At 38.6% G+C, this 14780-nt stretch overlaps 2 protein-coding genes across 2 annotated transcripts in view; one reads left to right on the forward strand and one right to left on the reverse strand.

Moving 5' to 3' along the window:
* The window catches only part of Flo2 (flotillin-2), a 146861-nt gene that overhangs the window by 115355 nt on the left and 16726 nt on the right, over positions 1 to 14780 (forward strand). The gene's annotated exons all lie outside the window — the stretch shown is intronic.
* Positions 4837 to 9546, reverse strand: LOC143153723 (glucose dehydrogenase [FAD, quinone]). Its single transcript, XM_076325193.1, has 3 exons — positions 9351 to 9546; positions 7868 to 8038; positions 4837 to 6338 (listed from the first exon to the last, which is right to left on the reverse strand). The coding sequence occupies exons 1-3, from the start codon at positions 9544 to 9546 to the stop codon at positions 4837 to 4839; spliced, it is 1869 nt and encodes a 622-aa protein (XP_076181308.1).

A 14780-nucleotide genomic window follows, 5' to 3' on the forward strand; every position in this document is an offset into this window, starting at 1 on the left:
ATCGGAAACGGACTTTTACTCTCGATAGGTATCGAACGGTGGACGTAGCATAAATTAGCAGTACCCCGGGTAGAACCTGCACTTTTGCTTACAATACCGGTCGCGAAACGCGTGAATACGCGCTTGCTCGCTCGCTCGTTCGCGCTCGCGCTCGCGCGCGACGGTTGCGCGAAACAGAAACACGCTCGCTGGAGCGCGGATATCTCGTCGTGGGGGCCGCGAATGGTTTAATAAAAAAGGAAGATACTCAACAGAACGAAACGGTGGTTCGGCCGGGTGTTCCGTTCGCGTTCGTTTCGGCGTTACCACTCGTCTTACCTGCCACCACTGTAACAATCCACTCTTATTATATAATTACAACGCTGGTCTCTTTCTCTCAGACACCACTTGGTTACCCGACCAACAACTTATGCTAGTTTAACCGGGGAAGTGAAGCATATCGCGGTTCACATTTCGGATATATGTGTGTAACGGAGCAACAGTCGCGTGGTGGAAGAAAGTCTTCGTTGCATTAGGGGATCCTGGTGTACGACCGTGTGCGTACGTTTGACGATGTCTCGGACGGAGACGAGGAAAGTTTTTTTTTCTTCTTTTATTTTTTTTTTACTAGAATAATAGATAACGAGCAAGACGACCAATCGTGCGACTATTATTATTTTTATTCGTCACTCGGGGAGGAAAAAGCGTCGCGGTCGTCGAATGTATTGGGTTAGGTCTGTAGATTCGTGATGTTTATTTTTTTTAGAACAAAAAATTATATTTAATCCTACCCGTGTAGCTTACGACACGTCAAGACCAACCGTGCGACTATTTAATGTTTTATTCGTCGCTCGACGAGTCCGGAGGGAAAAGTGTCATAGTCGTCGTATGAAAATGGTTTTCAATTTATTAGGTCGTCCCGTAGGTTCGTGACGTTTATTTTCCAACCGTAAATAGTAATATTTGAATCTCACCTATGATGCTCGCGAGAAAATAATCTCCCTCTCTTTGCACAACTTCTTCCCACTTTTCAGACGACACGATCCCATTGGTATAAAATTTCTTCAATTTATCGATAATACATTTTTGCGATATATTTTCTATCATCTTCGCACTGTCGACTTTCTTTCCAGCTAAATAATATCGTAACGATCGAAACAGGTAGAAGTTTGAGAACGAACGAGAGAAGACTGATGGGATAAAATCTCTCGATTTAATTCAATTTTAAAGAATTCGTAACAATTTAATCACCGATTGTACAACGAACTTTGATTATTTGTATCTCTTGTGTTCTACCATCTCCCAAAAGCAAGTTAAAATAGAAAGAGGACAGATCGGTTCTTCCCTTATTGGTGAATTAAACTCTTGAAACGCGCAATATTTGCCACAGCACCCTTACATAATAGTTCTTGCATCGGTTTACCACGTCTATAAAGGAAGTTCGCCATTTTCTTCCTTGATACCGAGCCAAAAGGAGGAAATGCTGCTGTAATATTGTCAAAGTTTCTGTACAATGCGATCGAGGGTTGAACGAGTTTACGAAGAAAACTTCGATCGTAGTTTTCTTCAATCCGGAGCCATTTGGCGAGACAGAAGACGAAGCACAGGAAGTATTACTATTTTTAAAACAAAGATTCAATCTCTGTATTGTATTATTTTTCGTTCGTTTCCAAACACGTACTTCTATACAAATATCGATACTGTCGTTATTGTAATTCCTATCTCCATTATCTTCGTAGTTATCGTTATTAATCCGATTATTCTTGATAACTCGTTCGAATTTTTTCAAAACAACCAACGAACGATCTGACCGACATTTCACCAGTCTTCCTTCATTATGTCAGCAGCCTTTTCAGTTATCGTCAACATCGGTGGATTCCTGTTCCAGTTAACGATTATCGGCACGATCGAAGTATCTTTAATAAGTTAAATGAACCAAATTTCTTTTGCACTCTGGTGGTTCTTCCAACAAAGAAACATTGGTCTTGGGAGCAATGATTGATTAGAAATTTATTTGATTAATTTCAATTTTCGTGTAACAAGGAATAGTGACAATCTTGCGATCGACCACTTCGGTCGTGAAGTTGTTCGCAGCTCTCATTTTGCACGTTTCGTTTAGACGATGAATCGTCGTTGTAAAATGTCGAGGGCAGCATCTTCAATAGTCGTGTAGACGAGGGTAGTCCCAGAAGTAACCGAATCAGTGTACAGATAGTGGTACGTGTCAGAGAAGAACGACCAAGGGAGAAAGTACCGAACTTATAAAGCTTAAGTTCGAAGAGTAACCATGATACGTTGTTTGGTAGTTGTTTGGTAGCCATCTATATTGAACGTTCTCGGTGAATGTTTGCAGTAGATACGATAGAAGATCGTGTGTGTCAATTCGAAAAATTAATTTCACGTAATATGCAATTCGATAAGAAATAACCTTCGTTGCTCGTATTATGCATTATAGATGTTCTTAGACCGATAATAGGAATTCTCACTGTCCGTCCAACACAGTTACTATTGTATTTATGATGTGTAGCCAGACTGAGCTTCGCACAATTCTTACTCTTTCGCACATCGAGTGCCGTGTGAAATTTTCATACGTTTCTTAGTTATCCTTTTTATTAATTCAAGGTGTTACGTATCGTAATAAATTATTTTGTATCGAGAACAGTTCGGATAGCCTTACACGTATATCGAAATGAGGATTACCGGTAACAGATAGGGAAAATTTAATGGAAATAAAAAGGAATATTACGTATAGTGTTATATAAGTATTCTTTAATAAGTTAAATTAACAAAATTTCTTTTTCACTCTGCTAGTTCTTCCAATAAAGAAACATTGGTCTTAGGAGCAATAATTGATTAGAAATTTAGTTTACCAATTTCATTTTCCATATAATAAGGAATGGTAACTGTCTAAGGAATAGTCAGTCTGGTAAAAATGCCAGAAATATAAATGGAACGTGAAATATACTTTTGCACATATACTCGAGATAATATGTGTACAAAACATACGAAATATACATAATATGCAAAATAGATAAAGATTTGTTTCATTTTCAGAGGGTTTTAAATATGTACCATTTGAGTTCCATTTTATTATCATTATTTAAATCTTCTTCATTAGCGATTGCTATATCAACTGTTAAGTACGTGAAGCCGATTATCAAAGAACTTTGAAATCGTATTCAAAAACTTAAAAGTACGTATTAATTGTAATAAATAATCGCTGTTATATCACCGTGTTATACGCAGTGCTCCGATATAATATTCAAATGCATGTATATCAGAAATTATATTGCATTTGTAAATGCTACTTTAATGGACTTCGAGGGAAACATTTGAACGTTCAAAGAGAACGGACGCTGGGTGAAGGCGTCAAAGTCATTTCAAGGTCATTTACATTCTTTTAAATTCCAGATATATTTTTTCTCGTGGCTCGATAGCGTAGAAACATACCAGTTCAACTATATCGTACATTGAAATCGATGTACTCGTGGTAAGGTTAGGCGATATTTCCTCGTTGTTTTTCAAATTGTACAACAAAACCGCACAAAATATGAAACGATTGAACTCGTTTTATCGTGCTGTATCAATTTGCGGAAAGAATATACCATGTGCCATTTAAAAAGATACAAGTGACCTTAAAATGACCCTGAATCCTACACCAGCAACCTTGATCACTCAAGTGCCTTCAATACCCCAAGTCTATTTACCTATTGAAAGTAATTTTCACAAGTACGATCTAGATTACAAAATATATATATATTTGAAGACTAAAAGAATGGTAAAAAAATTGTGATAAACATAAAGTGTACTTTTCATTACTTTAAAACGTTACAATTTTTCAAAGACACTTTTGAGAAACATAATTATTTCTTTCGCTATTTTTATATATCGGAATCTTTTATCTCTGCGAATAAAAAAAATATACTTGTATATTTAATCGATATTATTATAAATTGGATAAACGAATGTATCAAAAGGATGCGATCTATCGGTTCCTAATATTATCATTGCGTATCGTACGTCCAATCTACAGTATTCATAGATTTTATAATAAAATTGGGATTAATAATTTCATCTTAAATAGGGATCACGAGAGAACAGAAATTTGTGTAACGTTACACTGAACCTTCCGTAGTGTTTCTAAACAATATCCTGAACAACTACTTTGGAAAGGAGTGAGATACTTAAATGGGTGAATTATACTCACTATGATACTTCGATCTTCGAGCGTATTTATTACAATTTTTCCATCCTGCTGGTTAAACAACTATCGTTTCCTGATCTTTCAGGATTCACAAATACTCGTTACGTGAAAACATTTCTTTTCCAGTGAACACCAAAAATTGCCATTTCCGAATATTGCGCTTTATTACAATTACCATTGTATCGTAATCGTTGTTACAGTTACGCTAAATTCATTATATTTTTTTAATTACTCCTACTCTCCGTCGTCTTTATATACGAACATAGTCCATTGCCAAATCGTACACACTCGTTGCAATTGTTATCGCCTTAACGAACCACACACAGCGTACGATTAAGTTTCACTATCTTAGCACCAAAAGAGTCAAGCACACTTGACTGTATCGTTCAAATGGTACACCATGGACCCAAGTGTCCAATGGTAGACCACTATCAACATCATTCGTACGTGTTTCACGGTCTCTGCGCATCGTTGACCAACCATCTCAATATTTACAAGAGTTTCGATCGCTCCGAGTTCACGAAACAATATTTACCCTAACTCTAACTCGTATTCCTTCATCCTTGGAATCGTTATTTCCACAGTGAAGAGTTCCTAATGTGGATTTGAATATTCTCCGAACGATTGTCGTTAAAGTTCAGCAAAGAGACCGTTCACCCTCGGCCTCTTCTCTTCAACCAGAATTCCTTGATCATGTCGGATCCCTTCTCCCCGATCATGATAGCAGGTGCATTGGTATTCCCACTGACAAGATTCGGCATGATGGACGCATCGATCACGCGAAGACCACTGACTCCGTAGACGCGAAGCTGAGGGTCCACGACAGCCTCTGGATCCCAGTAAGGACCCATCTTGCAAGTGCCTACGGGATGATAAATGGTCGCTGAGTAGTGTCTGATCATGCACTCCCAGTAGAGATTGCTGTACATCGGTATGTGCTTGCAACCAGGGAATTGCTTCGAGTTCAACTCGCTACCGAAACGTCTGAACGCTGACGTTCTGCTCAGAGCGACACCTATCTTGACTCCCTCGACCAGAGTGGCCACATCTTCCGGCTCCTTGAAGTAATTCGGATGTATCAGCGGAGTATCGAACGGGTTCTTGCTGCGAAGCTTGATAACGCCTCTGCTTTTGGGTCTCAGAAGCATGGGTATCACGCTCCACACGTCCTTGTCGTTGATGGGCCCGTAAACGGAATCGTAGAACCTCTTGGTGAGCCCGTGAACTTTTCTGATGTGTCTGCCACCGTCGGAATTCGTCGAGCCCGATATGAAGTGGAGTTCAATGTCGGGGAAATCGTCGGATGCGTTCACGTATTTCGTGTTGACGAAGGCCAATCCCTCGACGCCACCCAGGACCGTCAATGGCCCGTCTCCGAAGATGGCGTACTGCATCACAGCTTGTACGCTGTGCAACCGTTTCTCCACCATGGAGATCTGCTGGTTGACCATGAACGTCAGACCACCAAGACCGACGTGGTCCTGGAGATTGTGACCGACTCGGAGATCCTGGATCACCGGTATCCCGTGTTGCTGCAGTTGATCTCTGGGCCCGATACCCGAGAGCATCAACAGCTGAGGGGAGTTGATGGATCCCCCTGACACGATCACTTCCTTCCTGGCGCGTATACGGAACACCTTCTCGTCCCTGACGAACTCCACCCCGTAGGTTCGTTTCGACTTGGGATCGATCAGGATCTTGGTAACGTGGGAATGCATGGCCACGTGAAGGTTTTTGCGCAACCTGGCCGGTCTCAGGAACGCTTTCGCGGTCGAGCATCTGCTGCCACGTCTGATGGTACCCTGGGCGATCATGAATCCCGTGTGCTGTTCACCGTTTATGTCACGATTCTCGTAGCCCATCTCCTGACCTGCTTGGACGAACGCTGCGGCCAGAGGAGTGTGCCAAGGTGCTTCCTGAACCGTCAGGTAGCCACCGGTCGAGTGATACGGTGTACCGGCTAGGTAGGGATTCTGATTGTCCTCGGACTTCTTGAAGTAATAGAGAACGTCCCTGGAACCCCAGCCTGGGTTACCCTGCTGCTCCCAAGTGTCGTAGTCCCTCTTGTTGCCGCGCAGATAGAGCATATAGTTCAGGACACTGCTGCCTCCGATCACTTTGCCTCGTGGCCAGTTGCAACGAGCGTGTTCCATTGCTGGGGAATACAGTCACAAGGAATGAGGATAGGATCGAACGAGTCACGTCAGACGGACAATTGATCGCTATAGTCGAATCGAACTCGATCGGTTGCTCAAGATCGTAGCCTCGATTTGTCGATCGCGTTAAACGGACATGTTTTTACCAAATAATACACTTGTCGGAATGATAAATGAATCTTGGCCGATTGACAATCTCGAACGAAGTAGTTTTTTTAGTAACGTTTCGACTCGTACGTTTTCCTGATAAATCTTCAAATATCAGATTAACATTTACGATTGTACATCGGAGGGAATAGGTAAGATCAAATAGTATCAGTTTTTAGGTACCTTCTACATTTCTGTTGGTTGTGTCTAACAACTAATTCACTCTTACAATTGTTTCTATTTATTTTCTAATCGGATACTATCGAATCTGATACACAAAGTGCCCTCGGTGCCCTTGAGCGATCAATTGATCCGACTATAGCATACAAACTGTCTTCTAATTTGGGTAGTTATAGAGCTCGGATTTATTAAATTTACTTTAGTTTTTATTCAATACTCGATCGAAGTTAAACGTCACGAATACGTGGATCGACAACAGCAACGCTTTAAAATATATTTTTTAGGGTATTTCATACCAAATTGTTACCATTATTTAGTCAGCGGTAAATTACGTGATCGATATACACGGTGTTTCATAAAACGTGGTCCTAAATAAAAATCGAATTCCTGTTCGATATTGTTTCTTTGTAGCCTAAAATCATGCACGAAGTAGAAAGTAACTATTGTTAATAATTGAACAGAATCAGTTACCTACGTTCGAACTGAAAATTACCAAAACATAAAAACATGATTGTTTCTCGGAAACAGTGTACGAAGTTATTACCATATTCTATGAAAATTTTTTATAGGAGACGCTCGTATAATTTCGCGTTACGGTCAATTTTATAATAGTTTGAACAAAGCCGAGTCATTAAATAATATCGTCGTATTTTCCAGAATAATCGCGTAGCGCAATTTTTCAAAAGAAGTATCAATTTATTACGTGCAATTTTGTCATTAGTCGGTGTTGCGCAACACAAATTATTCGCATTTGTTTTGTCGATTAGTTAGTTTCCGTGGAGATGCCAACGTGTAAAGATAGGGCAGATAAAATGTACCTTTTTCTCTGTACGAGATGTTGATTCTTTAAATATAAACATACACGATAGAGATTTGGACACAATATATAAACATTCTTCTACTAAATTATATTACCGAGAGTTTTGTAAAATAGCCTTGAAAATTTGACTGTCAACGTGTCACAATGAACGTATTATCACGAAACTGTACAATCTCTGATTAATTGATTCGAGTAAGTACGACGAAAAGATTTCGTTACATATTTATTTGAATTTTTTCACAGCATCACGGAATTATCCGAGTTTTCCTCTAAAATTCTCCAAGACTGAAATATATATCGCTTAATACATTTATTTATGGTAACCCACGATTAATTCCGTGAAAGATTATCCAGAAAAGATATCTAGAACAAAATATTTACCTAAACAGGCGCCTTCTTGGGGTTCCGTTTTGTATTGCCAATCGAGTTGGCTGAGTTGCAAATAACCAGCGAGCAGAGGCACATCCGAGATTTCGGTTTCATCGCCTCCAGCTTCCAGAAGAAGCACGTTCCAGTTTTCAATCTCGGAGAGACGACTCGCAACGACAGCTCCTGCAGCGAAAGTGTATACGAGTTTCATAAACATTTCTAAAGTAAGAATATCGCACCTGAGTCGCTGTCAAAGATTGTACAAATTTAAAAGTCGAGGTGTGACGAGTTCTTTTTTTAATTTTTAATGTAAGTATATATGTGTATAGTCGTGTATCGTGAAAAATTGAAAAGGAGAACGTTGCAACTTGAATTCTTGGACGTAATGAAAATTCGTAAAATAAATTTCATCGTCGGTTCGCGAAGAAAATAATTTGAACGTATATTACTCGTATCGTTTAAAAAATATTACACTTTTATCGTAACAGAACTATTTTGTTAAATTTGTATAATTATTTACTTCGAAACGTTTCGTTCGATTTTTATAATCAGTCGTCGACACCAGCAGCATTTTTAACAATGAACCGAGAAACAATTAACGCAGCCGCGTACGCACGAGGGAAAATAATTTATTCGCGGGTTTAACGACCTTTGGTCGGTAAAATCCGGTTTAATTAGAATTGACGAAATAAGAACACTGACCTTAACAAGCATTTCTAAAATGAGGAAATAGAACTGGGATTCCGACGAGTTTGATAAAAATTCATGAAGTAAGAGCAAAGCAAATGTGCAATATCTGTGTGAACTGGTTTATAAATAAAACTCGTTGTCTGTGAAATGCGAAATTTTACAGGAAGCGGAAGAAACCCGTTTCCTGGCAGGACACGAACGATCGTGAGTGAATTTTCATAAAAATTTGAACTAGAAAGTGAACAGTCAAAAGTAGCAAAAAATACAAGTACACCTTTGGGTCTTGAAAGTTAACCCGACTTTCAACAACAAATTACATATCGGAATATTTCTCGATAAAGATAATTTGACAAACAATTATCAAAGTATACGTTTGAAACGTTTCAACCTAAAAACCTAAAAACCATTTCGATAAACATACATCTACGAAATGAAATATGAAAAGAGTAAATGAAATTGACTCAAAAAGACAGAGTTTGCGAACACAACGAACGAAAGATGGACGATATATCTTATTATATTTTTCATGTTTCGTTGTTATAGATACCTGTACATTTATTGAAAAAAGATCCAAAACTACACGATCGTGACATTAAAACAGTTTACGCAGCTTTTATTCGACTGATTCGTTACCTTTATCGAAATTTTCAACGAGTAATCTCCAACCATCGATACACCGCATCTTTTCTTCATTCACGAGTTCTTTCGTAAATAAATGTCCAATAATTCGTCTAACCACGTTTCTCGTTCCATAGTGACTGCTAATTCGATTTAACGCTATTATGTAAATATTTGAGAAATGTACCTGCAGAACCTGAACCTATGACGATGAAATCGTACGATGGGAGAAGCACCTCGGATGGTATATTAATCGGTGGCGCTTCGTTGTCCATGACTTCGTACTGGAAATAGACGAGCGCAGCCGCAAGCACCGGAAAGAACCATGAAAGGCCACTGGATGCCGAGGTCAGACCACCCGCTAAAACGCTCTCGATACCCATTGTGTGTTTCTATAATTTCCCCTATCGATCGCCTGTAATGTTGCGCAAACAGAAAATAATTAATAACCTGGTTCGTAGAACGATGTTACACGACGATCGTGATTCATTGATAAAATCGTCAAGTAATAGCGATAGGTTGTTCGATAAGTTTTGTCGTTCGATGAAACTTACACGGCAAGCTAGTAATGCACCGTTGGATAAGTTTTATCGTAACGACGAATTTTGCACCATTGTTTTTCAAATATGAAACGTTTTACGATACGAAGGGGGCGAACACACGAAATTCTTTTAATGTGAAAAATACGGTTTACTTAAATATGTCTTTCGAGTGTACTTCGTTTCTATTTTAACGTTTCTTCTAATCCATTGTTAACCTTTAGGAAAGTTCGAAAATCACTACTGAACGTTATAACCGAATTGTAACTACTGAACGGATAAAGTTGCAAAATTTTTGAACGGAGTAATAAACAAGTGAACGCAACGAGGGCAACGCAGGGTTAAATATTCCGAAGGATAAGTGTTCACGCATAGCCAGAAACTAGCCACGATTACTATGTACCAAATAGCTACTGTTGCATCGCACAAAGTGAACGGATTTAACCATACGCGATTGAAAAATAAAAATTTTCATTTACAGACCGTTAGTACGAAGGCTGCCGCGGTAACTCTCGCTTCTACCCACTCGAGTCGATGTCGTTCGTTTTCGAATAGTTTTCAAAACGTAACATTTCGTTCGCAATATTTTCTTCACCCCGGATTGGAGTCGAGAATTCGCGTACAACGTGAAGAGTAAACGTCGGGAGTCAGTAAAATAGAACAAACGAGCGTTCGACTTCGTGCAGTTACGAAAATTTATATTTTTCTTTTTTTTTTCCGTTACACAGAATATTCCGAAACACGTGAGGGTAACTTCAAAGGCGAATTCAACACACTGGAATAAGAAAGTAAATTTATGTAAACGTATGTCCGGTATAAACTTCTTTTCGAATTACAACGGTTTTTGAATTACACCGGTTCAACTATTTTTATCGATATTTTTCAAAGTACCTTCAGCTTAAGCTTCTATGTGTCTTATTAGAAGCTTCTTCGTTCGTTAAAAAAAAAAATAGATCTAACATAAACGCTAGTTCTGTTACTTGAATCCGGGGTAAGAATTGTCACTTGAAAGCGGGAATTACTACAGGGAGAAACATTAAACCCGAAAGGAATTTCAAATCGTTTTGAGTCGAATGTTTTAGTTAACATTTATAGGACTCGCGATTAAACAAAAACGTACAATGAAGTTAATTGTCCATAGACTACTCAGTGTATTCTGTTTACGATACTACCGCAACTTAGCGCGAACAACGCTGAATAGTTTTTTCGTTTCTGAACGATTAGAAATATATTCGGTAAAATTGGTAACTTTTAATATTCTCGAAATTCAGATTCGTAACACTAAGGATTAACCGAGTAATTCCTTGCGTGATTGAAATTATCATAACCGATGTATTTCCTGTGGATATTAATAAATATTAAGGTGAACACGTTTCGTATCCACCTTTCGCACAGTCGCGTTATATTAAATCGACTAACGAGAAAGAAACATATTTTACAGGAGTGTGCAATCACTCGGTTAATAGTAACCTTCTTATGAATATTACTGTTGCGTCATAGTATCGCGATTCAATTTAACGTTGTTTCGCTCGCGTTGCGTTGTTCCCGTTACCACTGTAAAATCGAGTTTCCAACGGATGATTGGATAGTCCGGAACGATGAGTGAAAGACCCTTCGACTTTTGAATAGCTGCGTATTTAAATATATTTAATTTTTTCACAGTGAAATATTCTGTCGCGAAACGCATACTATGTGCATCGAAGCTGCAGGTGATATACTGTGCGGTAAAGTTTTCACGCGTTGAGTATATACGTTCACCGAACGCCTATAGGCGTTCTTAGCACGTGGTGTAGCGATCATCGGAGTATCTATAAAAAAATCGATAAACGGTATATGGTAAACAGTTTCGTCAAGTGGTTATAGATATCAATAATAACGATACGGTTAATATTCTGACGATAAGAAATACACTTTTTGATCAAATAAAAGAAATTTAATCCATGATCGTATAATGTTTCTTTTATCGCTATCGGAAATCTTCCATCTATCGGTAAATATGTTTAATTTCCCCCATATCGAAATTGTTGATAGAACATTTGTAAAATCGTGATCCCTCGATAGGTAAAAAGGAGAAGCCTAACGAGTCTTGTATTAATTAAACTGGGCTTTGGTATTCGTTTCAATGAAATATATGTAAGTATACGTATATTTATATATAAAAATAATTGCTCTTCCGTCATGGCAAATCTAATTTCCTTTCGGTTTAGTCACCGGTTTATAATCAACGATACTGCTGATTTTTTGGGCAAACAGGTTCGAATAAATAATTGCACATCAATTGGTGTCGATCGATTAATTTTCTATTTCGATAAAAAAGCATTCGGTTATTGATATTTTTTACTAATAGCGAACAAATTCTTTAAACACGTGTATATGAACGAATCTGAATATAAATTTACGTGTATTTATGTCACGATAAATAACCGTAGCCTCTAGCGAGAGTGGATGATAGCGATGAACTTGATGATGACGAGTATGGAGATAAGGTCATGGAAGCAAGTATCGGTGCATTTAGCCGGAGGATGTAATAGTAATCAAGAGACGTCTGTACATTTTATCGATGGGATAATTTGCTTAGTATCATTATATAAATCACAATATAAATCGAATCGGTCTGGGCTTGAAATTTTCACAAAAAATGGATAATTAACAAATTTGTACGTTCTTCGCGATTTGATAGATAATAATAAATAATTAATCCAGAAAAAATCAAGTTTAAAAGTTCCTTCGTTTCGATTAGTGTTACATATCCTACGTTGGAATATTTGAGATAATACGCCCAGTTGAACTCAAATATCACCAATAACCCCTAATGTGACTTTGAAGGTGAAAAGAAAAAATAAACAGAATTATTTTCACCACTTATCTCTATTTACTCAGATTAATGTTGATAATTTATATCAATTTCGAATATCAACCTTGCTCGAAAATCGACCATTACTACAAGATTATGTTCGATAATGAACACTTACGGAGTAATTTGAAACAAAGATTGGTAAAATCACGGAAGCTACGAGTATTTATTGACCAGTCGCATTGATAATAAGTGGTATATAGTGACAGAAAGTCAGGTAGCGCGTTTTCCGTTTCGATTTTCCGTTTTTCTCTAATATTTTCCTTACATTGTGACATGCAATGTATTAATAATTCCTTTGGTATAAAGAAAAGTATTGTGGTAATTCCACTGTTTCCCAGTGACAAGTTTTACATCGAATTCGAATCAGAAAATCATCTGCTCTATCGTTCACAATTATATACTATGATCCATCGAAATTTGGCCAGCAACTTCAAAAGAGAATGATCCCATTGGTGTCAATTTGAGACATCGAGTCACATTTCATCCCTCGAAATATTATGATAATTCCACTGCTTTCGAGAGACAATTTTTACATCGAATTCGAATCAGAAAATCATCTACTCTATCGTTCACAATTATATACTATGATCCATCGAAATTTGGCCAGCAACTTCAAAAGAGAACGATCCCATTGGTGTCAATTTGAGACATCGAGTCACATTTCATCCCTCGAAATATTATGATAATTCCACTGCTTTCGAGAGACAATTATTACATCGAATTCGAGTCAGAAAATCATCTGCTCTATCGTTCACAATTATATACTATGATCCATCGAAATTTGGCCAGCAGCTTCGGGGCAGAACGATCCCATTAGCCTCAGTTAACGATCCTATTAGCCTTAGTTTATGTCACAGCCACTTTTCCCGCCTCGAGCAAGATCTATCGGATATTCTTCGCCGATAAGTCCGGGACGAGAAAAGTAATATCGCTAATTTGCACAAAAAATGTTACAAAACAATTTTTTTTAATGCAAATACTGGAAACCTTTGAAAGGCAAACCCCGAGGTACGAGTACTATAGGCTACGTCTAGGCATCGATGATGTCATTCGTACACAGAAACAAACGCGATGTGCGTGTAACGGAATTTCTTCTAATTCTCGGTGAACATCACTTGTAAATACACGAGGGATTTCCAAATTCATGTTTCACGAAGACGGGGACTCGTTCGCAACAACATTGTTCCACACTTTCGAGTCGTTTCCTCGTGATGAATCACACCCTTCCATGTTTCACCATTAGTGACTGAACACCGCTAATGACCGACTGCATTGACTCGTAGGATATAAGAAACTGATAGATTCAAGAATTTGTAAAAATAATGTAGTACAGTCTCGATGAAAAAATGTTATCGCTTAATAATTGATCACCAATCAACGACAAAGAACGGGACATTTCTCGATGCAACGATACTTCTAGGTTAAAACAATTGGATCCTCGCAAAAGTCGAGGCTTCTTGCCTCAACGTTTTACCGTTCGACATCAACCACCAATTAACGATAAAGAAGAAGAAATTTCTCGTTGCAACGATATCTAGGTCGAAAGAATCGAATCCTAGTAAAAATCGAACCTTGTCGCGTCAACGTTTGGGTTTTCACACGCGCATAGTTGTTACGTTCCAGAGACGTGGTTCACGAATTACTGTCGCGTGATTACGGTCATCCACAGAGGTGAATCGTCTTCGTTAAAGTGTCCTTCGTTACCGTCGTACAGAAACTGATCCACGGTCGCATAGAAATCGGTCGAAGAAAAGTCTAAGACCGCTACACGTGGTCCGAGGAGGGAACGCGTGTACGAGAAGAATATCAATGACGCGTGAAACTTTCAGCTGTTAAGTAATTCTCTATTAACGCGGGCAGTGCGCTCGCAACGATCCTCACGTACCCGCTTGTCGAAAGTCGTACACACCGCGAACCACGATCGTGCCTAGAATTTTACAGAAAATGCGAAACAAGCACAATGCCGCGGCGTCTTGCTTGAAATTTCCTGCGAAACGGAATTTCGTCGATCAACGTACCGGCTTCACATTGAGCATGGTACTCGAAGAAGTAACGGCACGAACAAGTATCGGTATTCGAAGAAGTAACAACACGAACAAGTATCGATATTCGAAGAAGTAACGTAACGAACAAGTGTCTGTATTCGAAGAAGTAATGTACCGAACAAGTGTCGGTATTCGAAGAAGTAACGTACCGAACAAGTGTCGGTATTCGAAGAAGT

The sequence above is a fragment of the Ptiloglossa arizonensis genome, chromosome 13 (assembly GCF_051014685.1).
Source record: "Ptiloglossa arizonensis isolate GNS036 chromosome 13, iyPtiAriz1_principal, whole genome shotgun sequence".
In the NCBI taxonomy this organism is placed as follows: domain Eukaryota; kingdom Metazoa; phylum Arthropoda; class Insecta; order Hymenoptera; family Colletidae; genus Ptiloglossa; species Ptiloglossa arizonensis.